The sequence below is a fragment of the Setaria italica genome, chromosome IX (assembly GCF_000263155.2).
Source record: "Setaria italica strain Yugu1 chromosome IX, Setaria_italica_v2.0, whole genome shotgun sequence".
In the NCBI taxonomy this organism is placed as follows: Eukaryota; Viridiplantae; Streptophyta; class Magnoliopsida; order Poales; family Poaceae; genus Setaria; species Setaria italica.
In genome coordinates this window covers 41,857,449-41,880,748 of record NC_028458.1, presented here as the reverse complement: position 1 = coordinate 41,880,748, position 23,300 = coordinate 41,857,449, and the positions used below count along the sequence as shown (strand labels likewise).

Sequence of the window (23,300 nt, the reverse complement as noted above, 5' to 3'; positions counted from 1 at the left end):
AGTTTAGTCCTTATCATATCGAATGTTTAGATACTAATTAGGAGTATTAAATATAGGTTTTTTACAAAACCAATTGTATAAATGAAGGTTAATTCGCAAGACGAATCTATTAAACCTAATTAATCCATGATTTGACCATGTGATGCTACAGTAAATATGTGCTAATCATGGATTAATTAGGCTTAATAGATTCGTCTCGCGAATTAGCCACGACTTATGCGATTAGTTTTATAATTACTTCACGTTTAATCCTTCTAATTGGTATCCAAATATCTAATGTGACCCGAACTAAAAATTAGTTCATTGATCCAAACATCCCCTGTATATCCGGCCAAGTCACAACACAAACTCCAGCCATACAATCTGAAGCAGAAGCAGTACAATACATGCCAGGCTCGGCCCAGGTGCACTTGGCCTGGCACAAAGTCCACCCACTGTACAAATTCTTTAACAAAGCAGATATCCCTTGAGTTAAACTGGTTTGGGAAAAGCACTACTCAAATGACAAACTTCCTCAGTTAGTGAGAAAGGGTTCCTTTTGGTGGAGAGATATTCTAAAACTGTTGGATTCTTATTTTTTAAAGGCTTGGCATCTGTTTCAATACAGAATGGGCAATCATGTTTTTTATGGCATGATCTATGGGAGGGTCATGTTCCCAAACTTGCATATCCAGAGCTATTCTCTTTTACTAAGAGTGAAAATATATCGGTTTCTAAAGCACGGCAGGCCTCTCATTTTCATGTTCTGTTCCGCTTGCCACTCTCTGAAGAAGCTTTTCTAGCAGTACCTGATGTTGCAGCAATCAGTGGCTTCGTTGCCACATAGTCCGGACCATGATGTCTGGATATATATTTGGAATTCCCCTCAGTGTGCATCTACCAAAGCTTACAAGAGACTCATGGGGCATGTGGAAATTCATCCTATTTTCAACTGGATGTGGAAGTCTTCGTGTTAGCTAAGCACAAGGTCTTCTTTTGGTTATTTTTACATGGTCGTCTTAGTACTAGGGATGTCTTAAGGAGAAAGAATATAGCGTTACCATCGTATAGTTGTGTACATAGCCCTGGTGCAAATGCTGAGACTCTGAAGCACATGCTGTTTTGCTAGAGTGTTGGCAAATTCTACATTTGAACATCTTGAACACCAGACTTTGACAAGCTTTAAGCATCAGCTAGCAGTACCTTTTTACATGGAGGTCATTATGTTAATGTGCTGGACCATTTGGATGTCTAGCAATGACATGATCTTCAAAAACATTGCCCCAAGGTTGGATAGCAGTAAGGTGTTTTTCGAGAGAAATTTTGCTCTGATGTTACATCAGGCAAGAAAAGTGTACTTTCCTCAAATTGAACAATGGCTAGCTGATCTCTAGTAGTTGCTTTCCTCCCCCTTCTTGTACATAATTCTCTCATGTAAATTCTTTTTTCTTTTAGTATATATATATATAGACCCCTCCTGTTTCATAAAAAAATCCACCCACCTGCCACCTAGCAGCACGCAGTAAGATTAGGCACGTTTCTCTTGTCCTTGCTGTCAACACCTGCCAGTACACACCTGGATCGGATCTCCCCAGAAGTGTCCGTACGCGCGCAAGTGTGCCCGGAACTCCGACTTGGCGCAACCGACAAATTCCGGAACCGGCCGGCCGGGCTGCCCGGGGCCCGGGCACATGCATCCGTGCGTGTTCGTACACACTAGCAACATCTGCGTTGTTCTCTTGTTTGGTGCGCGGCATCGCGGCCGAGAGCCCGAGACACAGATGCAGGTTTCCGGTTTCCGTGCACTGCTAAGCTATACTACCAATTTCTTTGATACTCGAATCATCAATCAATCCACAGGTTTAACAATTGTTTTGTAAAGGTCGTCGTCGTGCAAGCAACCCTTCTTTTTCGGGCCATGAGTCCATGACAACCATGCTTCCTGCCTCGCTCCATCCTTTGACTAATTGTCCGTGCTTGGCAAGAGCTGACCGGCGACGATTAAGTTAGTACCGCATGGTGTGCCTCGAGGAAACTAGGCTATGCAGAAACCTAGGTTAATTGCAAACTAGTATATAGAGAGAGATCTGGCTATAAACTATACTATTTGTGTATGCTTGCATATGCTTTGCCTGGTGTCTGCAGCAGCAGCCGCCTGGAAAGCGGGGATGAACCTCCCAACTAATTAATTAAACTTTGTATTTTTAGTAAACAACTAATATAATTAAACCTTGTTGACTCCTCAGGTACGGGAGACAGGCGACACTTGGAGTCCCTCCAGGAAGCTGCTTCCTACAGTATCATGCATCCTTGCATGTGCGCGCTGACTATAATATGTGACGGGTCTAGTGTGCCCTATATAGTATATACTCCACTGATGATGAATGATGCAGCCGTGGTTCATGTGGATTCGTACACTATACTTATATTCTGGAAAATGGAAGGAGTATATTCGTAGCTTATATTAATCCATCAACCCGTGCTCCTCATAATGGATGTAGACCTTGAGTTAGTTTTTTTTACAATAACAATATCAAAAACTGGTAATTTTAGAAGCACATATAATATAGAGTACTTTGAGATAATTTTAATAATGACATGGAAGATAGATTTATGTAGTTATTTAAATAATAACATAGGTGGATAATTTAAATATATTCTAGAGGGTTATTTTAAATTGTTCATAATGGCTAATATATGTAATTTTTAGAAACATCGTCAATCTAATGGCTATTTGTTGTCAGTGATGATTAGAGTATACCGAACATATGGCTACAGAAAGAGCATGTTTATGTCTTTAAGAATTTATATATTTATTTATTTATTAATGGGTCCAGTAAGAGTTAATATGGAGGCTTCAAAAAAGCATCTAATTAATAAATAGAGAAGATTGTATAAACAAAGCGTTAAGCGTGCACCATTTACCGTGGGAATCTAGATTCTATATTATGAAAAAGCTGAATTGAGTAGCTGAGGATTGTTTGACAACTTGGGTTTGTAGAAAACATCATCAGAACCTATATCAGAGCAAAAGTGTAGACCGGTGTTGTGCGCTCTAGCCGGCAATACCGCTGCCGCCCGCCCGCTGAGGAGATCATGGGCGGATCTTAAGAGGGGCTAGGGTCGCTCTAACCCCACTACCGCCCAAGAACTTCATTGGAAGTTGGGCCGGCTCTATAGTTTCAAAGATCCTTGAGCAAACCGGAAACTATGACCCTTTTTAACTTAAATATTTTTTCATTCGTAACAAAAAGAAAAAGATAGCAGTACTGATGATATGTACTTAATTCTTGAAAATATTATAAATACTACAAATTAAAAGAGCAGCAAAATGAAACTAGTATGATTAATTTATTATCTCAAATAAGGATCAAACTCCGTGGCCCCATTGACAAATGATGCTTTAGTGTTTCAAAAAAAACTCCTTCCATGCATTTCTTGATGCGAAATCGTAAGGACTTGTGTAAAACACCCTTTAGGATTCAATAAACTGGTCATCTTATTTTATTTTTTTTCTTTCTTGAGAACACAATAGATGCTTCTTAGGATTCTAACACCTAAATAGCGAAGGAAAAATAAACATCAGAATTAGAAGTTTAAAACCCTAGAAATCTTAGGCATAATAACCTGCTAAGCTAAAACTTCACTATCGAAGCATGAAAGATGAGGAGGACTCGATTGCCGAATTGATTTGTACATGAGGGGTGAGGGCAGGCGATTGTGGATTGATTTTCTAATCTCCTTTCGATTTCGCGGACAAGGGTCAATCGATCGGACAGCCGAATAAGACGGCAGGCGCGGGGCCGCATCACTTTAATTTTGCGATGCAGGGACAAAGATAGACGAGTGCACGCGGAACGCAGATTTGTTTTCTGCATCTGGCGGCTAGCACTAGCAGGCTTGCCGAGCCTCGTTACCTGAAGTGCAAGTATACCGTATAAATGCTTAGATGTATTATGGGATGTTTGGATACAGGGCTTAGCAGTGTCATATCGGATGTTCGGATGCTAATTAAGAGGACTAAATATGAGCTAATTACAAAACTAATTGCACAAATGGAGTCTAATTTGCGAGACGAATCTATTAAGCCTAATTAATCCATCATTAGCAAATGGTTACTGTAGCACCACATTGTCAAATCATGGACTAATTAAGTTTAATAGATTCGTCTCGCGAATTAGATTCCATCTGTGCAATTAATTTTGCAATTAGCATATATTTAATACTCCTAATTAGTATCCAAACATTCGATGTGATAGGTGATAAATTTTAGTGGTTGGTATCCAAACACTCCCTATATATTGGATCTTAGCCCCCTTCCTGGCATGAGCTCTTGGCTGTCGCCTCTACTGCCCTAGGGTTAGAGCCGGCTCTGATTGGAACCAAAGGAAGAAGAGGAGAAGAAAAAGAGGAAAATGAAGGAGAAAACGAGGAAGAAGGAATGGAAATGGAGGAGGAAGAAGAAGCAAAGCCCCTCGTTAAGCTTGGACTTGCCTCCGCCACTGGAGGAGACGGTGATGCGTGCGTACAGAGAGAATGGGTTTTGCCGTTGCCTCCTGCCTGTGTTTCGCTCCAGTGGGTCTGGAATGACACCTGATTCTGTGATTCATAGTACGAGCTTTCAGTCGGGAGCAGTTGGAGCACCGTACTAATATCGTCCAGTCCAAAAGCTACGAACAGTCGACACTCGACAGACAGTACGATACATCTATCACATGAGATGTTTGATACTAATTAGGAGTATTAAATATAGTTTAATTATAAAACTAATTGCATAAATAGAGTCTAATTCGCGAGACGAATCTATTAAGACTAATTAGTTCATGATTTGATAATATGGTGCTACAGTAATTAGACTTAATAGATTCGTATCGCGAATTAGACTCCATCTCTGCAATTAATTTTGTAATTAGCTCATATTTAATCCTGCTAATTAACGTTGGACCATCCGATATGACAGCACCTCGGATCACAAACATACCTCCGAACCCGGAAATGCGTGGTACGTTTCGTCGTGTTGCACAGTCGGACCTTTTTTTCGCGTGGCAATGCGGGCTTCACGTGGATTGGGCTAGTGTTCGGCCCATGCGAATAGGCCCCAAGAGGTCCAAAAACAACTCCCCTAGGGGCCACTCTAGAGGTGTGACTAAATTTTTTGCGAACGTCTTTAAAGTCTGTCTAACTGCAATTCACAACTGAAGCTAGGAAAAAAGTTTAGGTGAAGCTGCTGTGTTCAACTGGTACTGGTATAGCCGTACAGGCAAAGATTGCTTGTTGTGCCTGAGTGTTGCGCATATTCGTAGCTGGAGGTTTGCATAACCTGAATATAGATTTCTGAAAAATACTTACACGTCATGCTTTTTTTTCCTTGCGAACTTACACATGCTCCTACAAGGAATTGAGATATGATCATCCCTAGTATTATCCTTTATTTCCTGTCCTCATCTTCTAGAAAGCATTCTCCCCAACTTTGTTTTTGGCTTCCACCGAGTTGCTTCCATCAGTTTTAGAATTTTGGCATCCACTGAGTTGCTTCCATCAGCTAGAAGAAACTTTCTTTTTCGGACATGGACACCTCGTACTTAGTCCCTGGGGTGCCACTATCGCCGTCACTCTCGATCTCACAGTCGAGTACTTCATTCCCTCCCCCCTGCCCAGGGAGAAAATTCTCCACCATTACCTTCACTCCTAAGCAACATTGCCGATAATGTGAAACTCGAGGGGTTTTGCACCGTTGCTCGGTCCTCGGCACCGCAGGTGGTGGTGGTGACAGCGGGGGACAGGCCATTGTGGGCATCCCTGTTCGCTTCAGCTGGGGTGGCCGGGTACAAACGAGACATCCTGTCCGCGTCTTCGCCAGCCAGGTAAGAAACCGTCGTTGTTGTTTCGTGTGGTGGATGCGTGCACGGAACTCATGTAGAAGTGGCGGACTAGTCAACCTAGTAGTAGTCGATCGGAGCCTAGTGTGCCAGTATGAGTGATGAGCCATGTGTCATATCTTCACTGTTGAAGCAGCAGAACATATGTCGAAGCTTTCCTGTTTCATAGCACTGCTAACGTTCGGACGTCCATTGCAACATCGAAATAAAATATCTGCAACATCGAAAATCTATAGTTGCAATATTGAAAAATATGTAAAAAAATGACTACGTCGTTCGACTCCAGAATAGAAAATTCCCGTCGTAACATTGCAACATCGAAATAAAATATATGCAACATTGAAAATCTATAGTTGCAACATTGAAAAATATGCGAAAAAATGACTACGTTGTTCGACTCCAGGATAGAAAATTCCCGTCGTAACATGAACACTATGTTTCATACAATATTCATTGTGAAACATGTGGAAATAATAGTTGAGGCGTCTGATTTTCGTAGGGTTCCGAACGTCAGAGTCTTAGCATTACCGATTTACTACGTGTGCATCGATTGGGCCGAAGAAATCTTAGTTAGTTCAGGTAGCCCGTCTTGCCGTAGAATAAAAGGCATTCGACCAGGCCCTTGGTGAGCATTAGCCCAAATTTTAAGTGTAGTACCTAAGGAAACTTTCAGCCCAGAGACAAAGGCCTGAATCTGCAAGACTAATGGGCTGGCTGTTTGGCAGAGAGCTCCTCTCCTTCGAGGCTTCCAGCAGCAGCCAGGGGAGGACACCAACCATTTCAGAAGAAGCTTGAGAAGCTCGACTAGTCTACTGCTCTACGAAATACCCAATCTGTTCAAATGTGTTACCCAATTAGAGATGTTGGAACTTATGCGATGTCATGTTGCCTAGCAACAAGCTGCATGTCGTGCATTTGGTTGCTCTACCCGATTGCGTGCATTCGAAACAGTTTGCTCATGTCTTTTCAGTTGCTAACGTATAGTCTTTAAGAAACGCTGCGAAGACTTAAGCCCTTGAAAATATGAAGGAAAAACTCTTGTTTTTTGAGCGGAGGAAAAACTGTTGTTGGTCATGGGGAGAACATAAAAAATGGAACAGCAAATAAATAAAATAAACAAAAGGGGAAAACAAAGAAGAAATGGCCGTTAGGAGACCGACCTATTGGGCCGTCATGGGCTGGAATCTCCGGGCTCTTTCCCCGGTTCACGACGGCCCGTCATCCTAGTTCTTTCCCCAGTAGCAGTGTGGCCCCAAACCACCACCCCAAAGCATTTGCAGTCTGCTGCTGCCACAGATGGACGAGCAAAGTGGCAGCACCGGCTTCTACTGTAGCCGCCGGGATCAGGACGGCAAGGAGGATTCGCATGCAGGCCCATCATTCCAACAGAAGCAGCTGTCACGCCAGAAGCATGAACGCACGGCATCCTGATCTCAGAGTTTCAACCCCACAGGAAAAAGTGAAAAACCCATTGACGGCGCATCGAGCATCCGCCGACGATCCATCCCGCACTGCGGCCCGACCGAAATCGGATCAGATGGTCAGATGGGTGGTCTCACAACACATGCCAAAGGCTGGCTACTGGCCAGAGCTTCCATTCTTTTTGGGATCTCGGGCTCCTCCCTTTTACCACTTTTTGCCCGTTTGGCTTTGCCCCTCCTCCCTCTTTACCGCATTCCAAAGGGAATTTTGCGTCAAAGGGCAAAACGCTGCAGCCGTAGGGGCGGTAATCGAGGACAAATCTCTATACGCTACGCGCTCTTCTCTGCTTGCAATGAACCAGCAGCTACCCCAGGAACCTCATCATGCGTATCATGTAGATGTCCGTGTCCTCGTCGAATTCGTTGTCATCAGGTGGTGCGGGGAGCTTTCCGTTTTCATTTTCATGAAGCAGCCATGACCAATACTACCTACTAAGGAGTACAAACTAGCATAGAGATAATCTTCAGAACAATATGTGCTGCGCACCTCATTTTGTAGTTCCTAGTATCTCTGATCCACTCATCTTTTGGTTCTTGTTTCGCCGGTACAAGAGACTAAGAGACTGCATGCAGCAGGACAAGAGAGATGCACCGTGTCGGAGGAGCTGGAGATCTAAAGCGCGCGCACGAGCTTGCAAGCGACGGCCACATCCGGCGCCACGTCCAGCGCAGGGAGCATGTGGTATTTACGCACGACAGGCACACGCGAACGCTAAGTGGGACTCCTCTTCCACTGGAGCACTACTAATCATGGCGCGCGTCACTATCCATCCATCCGCCGAACCGAACGACCCGTGCTGAAAGGGACTCGATCGGCTCATACGACACTGAAAGATCGCCATGCCTCACGGCCACGACCGACCAGCCCGATCCTTACCCATCGATCGATGGCTCTGCTGCGACATCGATCGGCCAATGTTCTCTTTCCGGACAGTCGTAGCAGGGTTATTACCGCCGCGCGTCCCAGGCGCTCACATGGCGCCCGTGGCGGCGGCGGCGGGGAGCAACGCGGGAAGGCGAACCGGGTCGGACGTACAGAGCCGCCACATGCATCGTCCCTGCGATGGGGGATGGCCCCGGGGACCCGGAGGAATCGTCTCACACGGGGGCCGGGCGCGGGCGGCGACGCCACTATTGCGATCCAGGGGATAAGAGCACGCGCGCACGTATTAATTGGAGGACGCGATGATCAGGCCTCCTGGCACGCAGCAGGAACAGTAGTAGTGCTCGAGATCGGTCCGCAGCAGCAGATGGCAGAGCATGTCCCGGTGGAGCATGTGCGCACGTACATGTCCGCTCCGCAGCGCATCATGCGTGCATCATCCAGACATCGATCCTGTATCGCCGCTGGTAAGCAGAGGCTGCAGAGCACAGCTGCAGGAAAACAAGCTACAGGACCGGGCGGCTGTCCTCTTCCGGAAATTAGGGTACGCGCTGCTCTGTAGGATTATAAGGTCCCGTTTGGATCCGATTATGGATTCTGAAAATCTAGATTTTGGATGGATTTTCAAAATCTGAATTCTAGATAAAATTTAGGTGAACTTATTTGGATTCTTAGATTTCAAAATCTGATTCCAAAATCAACCCTCGAGGATCTTTTGAAATTCACAGAATCCAAAATCTAGATTCTGAAATTTGAGCTAGAATCTAACCAATTCGGAGGAGCTCCGGATTATAGGTTTTGAATCATGAAAATCCAACTTGATCCAAACGGGTCCTAAGCGTGCACCCTGCCTGTACACGCTACTAGTTACTCCGGCCGGGGCAGCGACACTGACGCCCCACGTTGGCGAACACTAGCAGCCGTGGCTGCATTTCTGCACGCAGCGGAAATGAACGCCGTCGTCCGGGGCCGTCGCCACCAGATCTGCCGATGCATCTGCTGCTGGTCCAGGCAAGGTATTGGCTGCTTCGTAGCCACACGCACGGGACCATGCATGCATGCATCGCATGGCCATCCATGCAGACATGCAGCGGTCGATCGATCAGGATCGCTGTAGCGAATTGATCTCCGGGCGATTTGTTGGCTGGCTCCCCCTCCCATAATTATGGGCGGGTAAGTGTGTAACTGTAACTGCTCTATCTCCGGCCGTGATCCGATCCGCCACCCACCGGCCGGTGATGACGGCCAACCTAGCTAGCTTGCTTCAATTCACTTCACTTCACTGCAAGGCCCTGCCGATCCCTGCAGAGCTCCGGTCGGGCCATGAACATGCGTGTTCGCTCGCTGCACGGATGGAGAGGAGAGCCATCGCCTTTTCTGTGCTAGGGGTTAAAAAAGGAAAAAGGTACCTGCACAGTGACACTGACACTCATGAGTTCATCCTTTACCGTATGCACAGCTGGTGTGTGTTTATCGCAACGTACACCTACCCTGATATACTTTACTTTCAGGTAAGTCGTAGTCCCAGCAGCTTGCATTCAACGACACCGTCGACCGAGCGAGTGCTGCACAGCGCATTCATCAAAAGCCAAGCCGCGCGGACAAAGGTCAACCGATCGATCGAGTCCGCCGATTACCGTACACCATCAGAGATCAGAGGCTTAAGCGCTTCGGGCGACCGACCCGCGCCCTCCAGGCTAATTTACAGCCGGGCGAGTTGGAGCTTGGAGGCAGCACACTACGCACGCAGATCACACGCGCGACGGCCGGGCTCCTCGCGCTCACGTGCCCCGGTCGCGCCCGGCGCCGAGGCCGCGGACCTCACGGCCGGGCCACGGGCCACGGGCCACGGCCAATGCAAATTGGCCGTGCCTTCTGCGATGATCAAACAGGGCCCCTACACGGAACAGAAGAGCGTGCATGTTTAGCTGTCCCGGCGTTTTCACTTCTTCCCTCGGCCGGCCGATCCGCGATCTGATCAAGTGCGTGCGCGTTAAAATTAAGCCAAGTGAGTGCCAAGTGCCGAGGGGGCGTGGCTCCGGCGGCCTAGTGCTTCGCCGCGGGAGGACGACGCGCGACAGGCTAATTAACCTGATCGAGCTAGCCGCGCGCCCTCAACCACCACCCACCAGCCGTGTCTCTGACGGGCTGACGGGGCTCCCATTACCGGAATGCGGGCTTTTCAGGCTTCAAGGCTTCAAAGCATGGCAACAAAGGGCAAAGCCTAATAATGAGATTCTAATACACCACTTTGTTTGTATACATTGGACCTAATATTAGCCTAGTTTTGGCACGAGGAGTCAAATGTTAGGTAGAAGCATATGAGGAGTGGCCGGCCTGGTTCGTGCGAAAACATGGCGTTATATGCAACAATTCAATCCAATGGTCGAGATGATTAGACGGTTCGGTTTCAAATGGGAACATGTATGAAATAGTTGCGGCTCACTCTATGGCATTACGCATTTTTAAGAACAACGTGGGTTGGTTTGCTGGAGGGACCGGTCTGCAAATATCCGATCCAAACACCGAGCTCGCAAGTCTAGCTATTGTGTCTCTCGCCGAGCCATAGGAGCCAACTTTCGTTGCTCGAAAAGTATTAGATCCACGACTCGATCCTCGTCTCTTGCTGAACAAAACCCATGCTAGACATGGTTAATCCTCAAATCAAACACTCCATCAGGTTATCACTCACCATAAGGTGTTAAAACTATCAATGTGCAGTACACTACATCCCATCACAACAATGAGGGTGAAGGCTGCTCGCATATTCCGGGGGAAAAATAAATCTTTCACCATCCTCTGGAAATTAGTATATCGTAAAACTAGTATATTTTCAATTTTGTTTAGCCGTGGACCCAAAAGTTATTCACAAACTTCTAACGCTAGTCTCAGTGCACAGTTTTATGGTACAGTTACCAATATTGATAAACTTGTAACTGTGCCGGTTGAGTGTCATGGTGATGAAACTTCTTCCTCTCCTAATTAAACTCCCCTTATAATGACCTTATCAAATCAGCAATTTTGCTTATGTGGCAACAAATTTATTGCTCATGAAACTCCTATGAAACTTCCATTAAGACTAGCCTAATACTTGTAACCTTCTTTGTAAGACAAATACAGAGGCTAAGACAACCATGCGGAGAGGACCATTGTCCGTTCACGTACCAACGGATTACAGAGGGTTCTCTGGTCCCTCTGGGTAAAGGGAGAATGCTTTCCCTTTAGTTTTGATTTTTTGAAGTACTGTTTGTTTTATTGCTAGCTCTATGGATAAGAATGTGCTGATGAACTACTCCTAGTTGTTTTGTTAACGTAAAAAAATGTCTAATTGCATCTCCTCCTATTGCTACTCAGGTTTTCTCCCATAACATTGCAGAGAGTAATCCCTTCCAATCCATAAGTAAACACAAGCCGGATCCCTCTCTGGTAAGGTAGATTTCCATCGAAATCCTATTGGAAGCAACCATTGCCTTGGCAGCTCGTCTCTTACCCCGGCATCCCGACATCCCACCTCGCCGCTTTCCCTTTCGCTTTCGGCCTGCGATCTCACTGCCCGCTCGCCCCAAAACGGCTTCCTCTGCGTCCCCACCCTCCTTTATCTTTTGTTCTCTTCTTCCACTCCCAGCTCCCAAGCTCCCAGTCACAAACCCCAAACCCCTCGCTTGTCATCGAGCTGCGCTTTGCTTCAGCTCCTTCCTCCCCCCGTTGCACTGCACGTCTGCACTCCACTCTCTTGATGCAAATCTTCCCTCACTGCTAACTAATCGCCATTTCTTTCGGGATCCGGGAGCAATGGAGAAGGAGAGGAGGCAGGGGTTCTTTTCGGCGCTCAAAGGGGAGGTGGTGCGGGGCCTCTCGCCGGCGAGGTCGCGGGGGAAGTCGCTGCTTCCGCGCACGCGCAAGACGGCTGCTGCTGCGGCGGAGGCCCCGACGCCCGAGGAGCTCGCCCAGTACGCGCCGGAGCAGTTTGTGGCCCACTCCGGCAGCCTCCGGCCGGGCGGCGAGGTCCTGGCGCCGCTCATGGAGGGCCCGGAGGTGTCCGAGGACGACGCGTTCGGTGAGGAGTCCGGACGGCGAGACGGGTTCGGGCAGTGGGTGCGCGGCCACCTGGCCCGTGCCCCGCTGATGGCCGGCGGCGGCGACGGGGGCAGCGGGTCGTTCCGCCGCTCCGACCTCCGCCTCCTCCTCGGCGTCATGGGCGCGCCGCTGGCGCCCGTCTCGGCCTCCGCCGCGGAGCCGCTGCCGCATCTCTCCGTCAAGGGCGCCCCCATTGTGCGTACACATCTCGGCTTCTTGGATTGGATCTCCTCTGTTCGCGAGCTTCGCCTCCGCAAATGCGGCAGCTTTTTGGATTCTGACGCTGCCGCCGGCGCTCGATCTGGTGTTCGTTGTTGCAGGAGTCCTCGTCGGCGCAGTACATCCTGCAGCAGTACCTGGCGGCGTCCGGCGGCGCGAAGGTGCTCCGGTCGGTGCGGAACGCGTACGCGATGGGGAAGGTGCGGATGGTGGCGTCGGAGTTCGAGACGGCCACCCGGGTGGTGAAGAACCGCGGCTCCGGCGCCGCCGCCTCCGCCGTGGAGCAGGGCGGGTTCGTGCTCTGGCAGATGTCCCCGGACATGTGGTACGTGGAGCTCGCCGTCGGCGGCAGCAAGGTCCGCGCCGGCTGCAACGGGCGCCTCGTCTGGCGCCACACGCCGTGGCTCGGCGCCCACGCCGCCAAGGGCCCCGTCCGCCCCCTCCGCCGTGCCCTCCAGGTCGGTCGCATTTCTGATCCGACGAGCCCTCTCGGCGCACATTGCCTCTGCGGTCGGTGCCAACTGAACAAATCGTGCGTATGTTGCAGGGCCTGGACCCGCTGTCGACGGCGAGGCTGTTCGCGGAGGCGCGGTGCGTGGGCGAGAGGAAGGTCGCCGGCGAGGACTGCTTCATCCTGAAGTTGTCGGCGGACGCGGAGACGCTGCGGCAGCGGAGCGAGGGCCCGGCGGAGATCATCCGGCACGTGCTCTTCGGCTACTTCAGCCAGCGCACGGGCCTGCTTGCGCAGTTGGAGGACTCGCACCTGACGCGCATCCAGCCGCACGCCGGCGGCGACGCCGTCTACTGGGAGACCACCATCAGCTCCTTCCTCGAGGACTACCGCGCCGTCGACGGCGTGGCGATCGCGCACGCGGGGCGCTCCGCCGTGACGCTGTTCCGGTTCGGCGAGACGGCCATGAGCCACACCAAGACGCGCATGGAGGAGGCCTGGACCATCCAGGAGGCTGCGTTCAACGTGCCGGGCCTCTCCACCGACTGCTTCATCCCGCCCGCTGACATCCGCCGCGGCTCCGCCGGCGAGCCCCACTGCGAGCTCCCGCCGCGCGGCGGCAAGGCCGGCGCCGTGCACCCCGCGCGCGTCGCCGCTGCGGAGCGCGCGCACCCGCGGCGCGACGCGGTCGCCGGGGACAGGATCCACTGGACGGTGGAAATGTGATGTGAGGAGCGGGAGATATCATCATTTTAGTCGATTGGATCCATGAAGAGTGAAGATTAGCTAAGCAGATAAGTAGCTAGGAAGATAAAAAAAATCCAGCAATCCAATTTGTTCATAGTACTAGAAACCGAATCTTTCTTCTCAAATACTAACTTCATCTCCTAGTGGCTTGTATTCTGTACAGATGAGCAGCAAAGAGTCTCCTCACTATGTCCCAAACTCCCAATGTTGAATTGTACTGTAACATTTTGCAAGAATTTAAGAATTGACACAAGCATAACATTATCAGATCTTTCTGCCTAATTTTGACACGTTGGAATGGGTGATTCTTGCTCTTCTACGCCACACAGTATGTGTAGGCGCCTAGGGGAGGTTTTCAAGCCGGTTGGTATGTTTTGCTTTCGATCTTTGCTTCCATGGCTTGGTGGCAGGGGAAGGAAACCAGTACACATGTACATCAACTGGTTGCCGAGGTTTTGCTTAGAAACTAACCAAGTATCTTTACCTTCCTTTTCCAGGTACTTGTGAGAGTTACTTGCCACATTCCTTGTAGTGGCTAGAGAGAGAGGGAGAGAGCATTGCTTGCAAGTTAACCAACAAGGTTCTCGTGCCAGAACAAACTTTTTGGACCGTAGCCAGGCCAGGGCAATGCCGCTACCAACCAAGCTATCACTCACCCCAGCTAGCACACACAGTAGGCTGTAGCTAGCATTGGATGCTGAGGTCACTAGACAGTGGTAGATCAGGTGACCTCTTATCTTTTCCTCTCTGGCAATGGCATGCCCGGCCACCTCCCAGTGTACCTTGTCCCTGCTTGGTGCTTGCTCATTTCATTGCCATGGATGCATCATGACAGTTGACAGACAGAGGCATGGCACATTGGCATGGCCGGCCGTAGGGATGTGTGGGCCCCACTTGCAGGCAAGGTCTGTGTGTGTGTAGTGGTGGCATATGCGGCTGTGCTGTCGAAGAGCATGACCTTTTACGTGTCTGCCTTTATTGACCAACGACCTCCAGAGAGCGGCCTTGCTAGGGGAGGGGCATGGCGGTCTTCTAGAAGATAAAAGTCTGTTGGGTCGTGCAGTGGCCGCTGATGTTCCCATTTCTGTTTGCAGTACATGTTTTTCATCCCAGGCTCATGGTCAAGTCTCAAGTGCACAAGTGTATGTGAAATGTGATGGGTCATGGTTGTACGCGAGTAAAAGAGATCCTACCACAGTACCACTGTCGCAAGTCTCCGTAGGGCGTAGGCGGTGACCTCTCTTCAGAAATCAGAAGCCATTTCTGCAGAAAACATCGAAGGCCTTGTTTAGTTTTCAAATTGAGAGTGGTAAAGTTTGCATTTTGTCATAAATGCGTAACTGTAGCTTTTCGTTTGTATTTGTGAATTATTGTTCAAACATTGACTAATTAGGCTCAATTAGTTTTTGATTTCGTCTATATTTAGTACTCCATGCATGTACCGCAAATTTGATGTGATGAAAAATTTTCTTTTTTACATAGTGCTAAAGTTGAGAAAAGGTGGAATTAAACAAGGCCCAACAGAAACGACACCGTGCCCTTCACATGGCTGATGCTAGTGTTGGACACACACGAAACACTGCCGTGACCTTGGAGCAGAGGGCAGCGAGCGGCCCAGACCCTGTCCGACTGGCATCTCTGCCGATGTTGCCTCGTCACGCAGACGTGGGCGGAACAGGGCAGCGTGGAGCCGTGCTCAGTTCCTCACAGTTCTGCCAGTGCCAGGGCCGTGCTAACCAGCATACGTGCAATAGAAAAAAACAACATTTCTGCTAGATTCTTGCATTTATTTTTCCCATAAAACAGAACGCAGAAGCTATTACCACGGCACTAGTAGTATTTGGTAAACGCTAGCTATGCAGATCACTGAACTGAACCGATGCCAGACTGGTGCCAAACGGCCACTATTTTCTTGGTCGGGTGTACGGTGCCTATGATCATATCTTGTCGGCTGGATCATTCCGGATGCATGACTTCATAAGTGTACTAAAAATTTGATTTTGTTAAAAACTTAAAATCCTTAGCTTTCGGGGTCACTGTGTGGACTCGTACAGTGCTGTGCCTCAAAATCTTAGATGAACGATATGAAAAAAAAAACTAGATGAACGATGCTGGAAGCCGGGTTTTAGGATAATATTGCTGAAAAGTTCATAGGAAACAATTTGATTCTCATACGAATCGAAAAAGGTTACCGTCTTAAAAATGGTGTCTATATAACCTTTGGTAGCACCAAAATAACCTTTACGTGGATTGTGCGTATCCTCCTCAGTAATCCGTATGGCATCTCGCTCATTTGGCGATGGTCAGCTTCCTTTCTGGCTTTTCCCGCTCAAAATCATCATCACCTATCAGGGTCATCACCAATTCACCATGGCCTAGTAGCACTATTCTAGCCTCACCCTCCTCCTCTTCTTTATCCATCTCACGTTGGTGTTCTCCTTTTGATACCCTCGTGCATCGTTTCAAATCGCGCACTTTGCCCTTCTTTATCATCTTGTATACTTTTAATCGCTCCTCTCGAAAAAGGAAAAGGAGAACAAAATGTGCTCGATCCTATGCACATCATTGCATACAATGAGGAAAAACATACAGTGCAGTGCAGCGATTTGATTAGCTCACCTGTCAGGACACGAAAAATGTAAATACCCAACAAGCTCCAACATAGTATTGAGCAATACCCCAAAAATCAAGAAATTGGATGTGAGATGTCATTGTCATGTGACAGTTTGAACTCTGAACTCTGAACCATTCTGTTTAGCCAAAGAACCCGGTATCTGTATAGTACAATTTGGTCTGGAGAAAATATCATGTGAACTCTGAATGCATCAGAACGTATCAGCATCCCTAGATAGTTTTCCATGGGGCCGGCCGGGACAAAACATTTGCTGACTTAAGTAACTCTTCCTGCTGAACCGGATCCAAATTTCATCATGGCAAGTGCCCAATTTTCCAATTGATTATCACGTTTGCGGCTTTCGAAGTGTCGGTACGAAGATCCGATCGATCCATTCCCTTTGATGCGTTTGCTCTTTTCATGCTCCTTTGTTTCTTATAACAAAGAAGAGAGGAGGTAGATCTTGATCTTCTTGGCTTTAGTTAACTATCCACCCTGTCGGATTGTAGAGTTCTTTTTGGCAGTCTTTGCTTTGGATTGGCATCTGGGGCATCGGCTCTCTCTAACGGATCACACTTGAGATTTGTTATAGTGTCTTGTATTCTACTGATGGTCTCATGAGAGAAACAAAATGGGTTGGTGAAAACAATGTGGCACTGGGAACAGATTGGCTCTGGCACTGCCAAGCTTGAGCTGGAGGTGTCTATTGTTTTATGCATTGGGGACCAGCTCCAATTTATGCAGTGTTACCACCATCAAATATGTTAAGCCTCTGGCTGGATTCCCTTATGGATTCGCAGCCAGTGTCAGGCCGTTTACTGATGGACCCTGCCTTCACCAAATACTTCTTGCACAGTGATGAGGCAGGGGGCCAAGCATTTAGGCAGCGTGCATGCTCTGTACTAGAGATACCCTATGTTTTCTCATGGATGTACAATTTAATATGCAAATCAGATCACTTTATGTTACAGTGTAATGCCAAAATCACCAGAATCAGTACATGCTCCATACTGTATGCTGTACTCTGTCTGTCCCTAAATAAGTGTTCTTTTAGACTTCAAATTTTGTCCCACAAAGAGTGTTATTTTAGCTGCAAAAGAAGGAACAGTTTATTATGGTGAGTTTGTTAATTCTGTGATAGCATGCATATGTTCAAATATATGTCACTATTTGTGAATATTTGTTTTTCTTGCTGCTCTATCTTGAATAGTTGAAAACCGAGACTTTTCCCTCCCAGATGAACATAATGAGTTATTTTTCATCGAAAAAAATTAGTCATCTGTGTACCGACGTCATCAAAGTAAAAAAAAGTATATTTTTTGCTTAGGAAAAAAAATTGTTGCAGTCAATTAGGCTGAGCTACCGAGCCCAAACCCAGCCTTGTTGGGCCGACTAGGTGAAACCATCTCTAAATCTCTCTAGCCCAACTGAGACTATATTCCCTTAAAAGAAGGGCTGAGATTATTTGCTCCAGCCTAAAGTTTACTAAGTCAAGGTTTGAGGCCCCACTAAGAAAAGTATGAGTCGGCTTCATTAGGCGAGGATTACAACAAAATTATCAAAGGTCATTTAATTTCCTTTCAGACAATGGGTTTTTACAACTTTACATATAATTTAGAGATCTGCAAGCATTTTGCTTCTCGAGGTTGGCAGGTTTCTAGCTCATGTTCGATCAGAAGGAAGCAATCGAGGCTGCTCTTTGTTCATTTTTCCTGCTGCTTTGCCTTATTGCGTTTGATTGGAATATCTGAATCTGCTTTTCTCCCACCAAAAGGATATCTAAATCTGCTTTAGTAGTGTTTCGCACTTGCCTGTGGTCTTCCTGTCGAACTTTTCTTCAATTAAGCAAGCAGTCTGCCGGTGACATTGCGTCACGAAGAGTCAACAGCGCTACCACATTTTTCGTATGTCTTCTTGAAGATGAACATTCTTCCAGTACAAATTGGTTGGTATCCTTACTTACCTTCCAATCTTTAACGTTGAAGCTGACAATGGAAAGGCATCCTCTCTCCCTGCTTTCTGTCGTTTTGGCTTTAGAGTTTAGATTGAGACCCTGAAGATTTGAATGCACCAAACATTCTCCTATCATTGCACATGCTTTCCCACTGACCCATTCAGAATTATAATAAGACAACCTTTTCGCGTGTTACACGGTTTTGGTTGTTATGTTGGCCATGGATATATGCCACTCATGGTTTCAGTTCTACTTTCTAATTTTAAACTCTTCAATTTTGTTGATGTGAGTAATTCTGAAGAATTTTTTTTGCACAAAGTGAATAGTGGTGCATGGGGATTGTACAACTTATCACAAGAAGAGAGTGCAGAGAAAAGAGAAAGAGAATAATCTTACTATTACTAATTGGAGGTTTTTTTTGAAGTCTCCAGGTGAAGCCACCTGAGACTCTAGAAAAAGAGAGAAATCCAAAAAATTCTCACAAAAAAGCAAAACGTCTAGGCATCAATCGGTAAACTCAAATCATCATAACCATTGGATTTATTATGTTTTCTAAAAAAATTACCCACCTATGCCATTATGAAAATAGCCTAAAGTAATCCCCTAAACATATATCTAAATTGCCCACTTCTACCATTATATAAAATAAACTAAAGTAACCCCTAATCTTCATCAAAATTACCCACTTGTACCATTATAAAAATAATTTCAAATAACCCCCTAAATTTGCAACTAAATTTTCCACCAGTAATACTTCAAAAATAATTTAAAGTAACCCCACCTATACCATTATGAAAATAGTCTAAAGTAACCCCTAAATCTATATTTAAATTACCCACTTCTGTCATATATAAAAATAAACTAAAGTAACCCCTAATCTTCATCAAAATTACCCCCTTATACTATTATAAAAAATAATTTAAAATAACCCTCTAAATTTCCAACTAAATTTTCCACCACTAATAAAAAAATAACTTAAAATAACCCCTTAAACTTGCATCTACACATATATACCATTATTAAAAATAACATAAGGTAACTCAAAATTTGAATCCAAATCACCTTAATTAAAAATATACACCAATATGTGAATTGCCCACCACTAATACTTAAAAAGTAACTTAAAATGATCCCTTAAATTTGCATCTATATTACCCATGTATACCATTATTAAAAATAACATAAGGTACCCCAAAATTTGAATCTAAATCACCATACTTAAAAATATACACCAATATGTGATTGCAAATCATCTATTTCTTACACTATTGCTATATGATATAATAATCAAGGTATATACACATGATGTGTGTAACACCAATGGTGTTTACAATGAACTAAACCTTACTTAAGCATTAACGAGGATAAATAAAAAGGAAAAGAGAAAAATATGGAAAAGAAGACTTGGTCAAACAAGGTTGAATTAGAGGGTTGACTAAGTCAACCATGGTCAAATTGAGTCAAAAAGGTGATCAGATGTGACAAATGGAGTGGATTAAATTCAAATACAGTTTGAATTTTTAAATTTAAACTTGATTTGGGAAAGGAATCAAATGTGGTCAAGTACCCATGTTTGAGTGCTGTTTTAAAAGGATTCCATATAACAACTTTGGAAAATGTTCTCCTGAAATTTTAAGTAGAATGTGTATAGAACACTCTGAACTATATGTGGTTCGTAGAAAATGGAATTTGAGTATTTTATTTGAAGCTCAAAATTTGAACTTTATGCTGTTTTGAGAGGCAGAATTTCAGTTGGATGTCTGAAACTGAAACTCGGGGTGTTCAGTTCATGGGCGAAATTTCAGAGCTCTTGATCTCTCAAACCGTGGATCCTTTGAACAAAATACCTATCTATCACTTATAGCCCTATGATTCATCTACACTTTTGTTTGTTGGTTCTTGGAGAGATCGTGTTTTGTTTTCACGAAATTTTCTTGAGAAAGAATTCTGTGTACTGGAGCTCAAGCAACAGCAGTAAAACCGTAGCAGCACCGCCGTTCGCCGCTGGCCGCCGCGGTAAGTTCTGCACGCTGCCACGCGCCATCGAGCGACGAGGCTAGCAGCAAGTAAACAAGCAGGAGGTGGCCGGGCGGATAACGGTAAATGATTTCAAATCTTTACAGTGCCGTCGTCGTCATCCGCTCATTTGCTCTGCTTTCCGCCGAAGTGCAACCGCCAGAGCTCGCTACCGATTCCGCCGCCGTCAAGCCATCTCCACCCAATTCCTCTCACCCGCCGTGCCGTGACACCCTTCCGAGAACCCCCATCCACTCCTCGCCCGACGCCAGCAACCACAGCGCCGCCGTGACCTCTTCCCTGTTCCGCCGCCCGCCATCAACACCCCACGGTGAGGACCCCCTTTCCGACCTTCTCCGCTCCGGATAAGTACCAAAACGAGCTCACCGGAGCTCGTAGATAGTGGTGCGCGCTCCCGTTGGAATAGCTACTGGATAGGGCGGCCGGAACGCCCAACCCTAGCCAAAGCGCACCGCCGCCATGGTCGCCAGTGGGGGCGGACATGCTAAAGCCTCGCGCGGGGGACTAGAGCAAGCGGGGGAAGTGCGCAAACTCGCGTAGGTGGGCTAGGTGTAGTCCTCGTCCAGGTTTTTGCCGCCGTGTCGCCGGAACTGCTGCGCCACCGCCGCTTTGCGCGTCGCTCCGCCGCCGCAGCCGCGAGCCGCCTATAGTCTCCGTCCCGCGCCAATAGCGCTACCAGAGGATGATCCATGCTGTGTTAGGTCGGGCCATGTGCTTCTTGCTGCGGGGGAAGCTCACCGCCGGCGAGTTCGCCGCCGGTCAACCCCGCCAAGCCACGGTCAAGGCCGGGCGCCCCTTTTTTGAAGCCCAGGGACCGTGGGTGGGAATTAGAAGAAGGCCAGGGGGTTTTGTGCAAAGTTTTGGCTGTTTTGTTTTGAAAATGCATTTCAGTAGGTTTGAACTTCCATAATTCATAACTATTTGTAGAAAACTCTAAATTTGATGAAATCAATTTTTTTGAGTTCATATTTTCATGTGTGATGCAATAAAAATGATAAATGTCATTGGAAAATATTTATTTTTCCTTTATTCAAACCTCTTTTAAAATTAGGATGAATCCATTTAATTGATTTATATTTATTCCTTGATTATTTAAATAACCTTTGTTCTAGGAAAAAAATATAAGGAGCTCTTATTTGAATAGGTTAGCCTTTACAAAATTAAGAGGATGATTATTTTATCTTGCCTATCATTCATTGCATCTTTCCGTATAGATTCAGAGCCGCCGGAAGTGAAGTACGTGGAGATTCCGTCCGAGCCAACCCTAGAAGGCGAGGACGTGATCGTGGTGGAGCAAGTTCCTGAAGGTACCCCGGAACTCGTCGTTGAGACCGCTTACCCTGAGGAGCAGCAAGGCAAGCCTCGGTGCATTAATTGTATTTAACCTTGCTAATTCGAGTCCAAATTGTTATATTTCATGATTGTGCATTAAGTCTAGGAGTTGAGTGGAGTCCTTTTAAGCATTCATAGCTTCCTTGTTTTAAGGATATCTTTGCCACCTGTTTAGAAAGAATAGAAGGTTAAGTCATAGAAGGTTAAGTCTAATCTGCTAGTGCCGCAGAAGTCAGGTAATTCCCTGTTACTTGCATAAGGACAACATCTAAAATTTGTTAGATTGCAAAACAAGTTGTTTAATGAAGGACCGGGTAAGACATTGGCCTCATGATAAAAGGTGATGTTGGATGTTGATGAAGAAGTTGAAAGTTTGGTCCTACCTGGATAATGGATCTAAGGCCCATTTGATTGGTGGCCTTTAGGTCAAGCTTTGAACGTACTAATTGCATACCGGTATGTGGGACTTGGTAAACTGACGTACTTCTAAGGTGCCAAAGTTTGAACTGTGACTCGCCATGCTTGACGTGGACTGGTAGGCGGGGTCATGGGCATTAACTCATGGGACATTTGACCGGACAATGATGTACATGAGGACATGACCTTGGGCTATGCGAGCTCAATTCAGGCGACGGAAGCCAAGGAGAGAAAGTTGCCACGTGCAATCTGACAGGTTGCACACGTGTCGTGTGATTAGCTCCATCTCCTGCAGGATGTAATCGGTTCGAATTGCCGCACTTCTCAGGTATGAATACCACTTGATCTCTGACCATCATCGTAAAGTTGCTCGCTAATGATGTTTATAAATGTTGTATGATGTTAGCATGCTTATATTGGCTGGGAGTCCAAACTTTGAAATATAAGCTGTTTAGTAATCAACATGTAATAAAAGATGTTCTAAGAATCTACTCTTAGTAAGCTTTGCTAGCTTATCTCGAGTTAGCAACAAACCCAAAGAAAGCCTTGCATATCTTGAGTCTTTTCCGTTGATGGGTTAGTCTTTCTAAGTACTTTAGTACTTAGGGTTTGTGTAATCCTGTTGCAGTTGAAGAAGGTCATTAGATGGCCTAAGCTTGAAGAAGGACTCCAGAAGACGAGAAATACGTTGTGGGCACGACGTGTTTCTTTTTAGTCTCGTTCGTTTGAATAAGCTTTATAATGTTACCGTCCCAGACTTTAAGCGAAGTGGTTTGTTTTTAAACACTCTTAGGTACTGGTATTATATGTTAAGGCAACTCTCTTATGGTTTGTAATAATCCGCTGCTGTAAATTATTTATTGAAAGCTGTAATGTCTGTAACAAGATCCTGCGTGTGAGATCTTGGATGTATGGATGAAACAGTAATGTGGAGTCTTCGAGTGAGTTAAGGACGCCCGATGGACTATCGGGTTTATACTGATTCAAGTACGCGGCGTGTTAGATGCCCAAAGTCTAACCAGCGTACTTAAGTCATTTTAAACTGAACGGTTCTGCCACAATATGTGTCGCCATTTATAAAGATATAGAGGAAGTGATGAGAATATGTATTTCTATGTTAAAATTACAGCTCAAATTAGGGTTCATTAAACTAATTTAACCACATACTTGCGTTGCAAAATGAAAAGTTGAAAATGTTATAAAGTACTTACTCACTAAAATCTATCACAA

The 23,300-nt window shown here is 46.3% G+C and overlaps 1 protein-coding gene and 1 long non-coding RNA gene across 2 annotated transcripts; both read left to right on the top strand.

The window, feature by feature from the left end:
• Positions 1-11,515: 11,515 nt before the first annotated feature.
• LOC101769875 lies at positions 11,516-13,998 on the top strand. The gene is made up of 3 exons (XM_014805757.2): positions 11,516-12,494; positions 12,620-12,976; positions 13,066-13,998. Exons 1-3 carry the CDS (start codon positions 12,015-12,017, stop codon positions 13,693-13,695), a joined length of 1,467 nt encoding a protein of 488 aa, XP_014661243.1. The 5' UTR covers positions 11,516-12,014; the 3' UTR covers positions 13,696-13,998.
• A 6,426-nt stretch (positions 13,999-20,424) lies between these two features.
• On the top strand, positions 20,425-22,981 carry LOC111255905. Its single transcript, XR_002676052.1, has 3 exons — positions 20,425-20,631; positions 21,536-22,398; positions 22,699-22,981. It is a non-coding gene; the product is annotated as an uncharacterized LOC111255905 (long non-coding RNA).
• Positions 22,982-23,300: the final 319 nt, after the last annotated feature.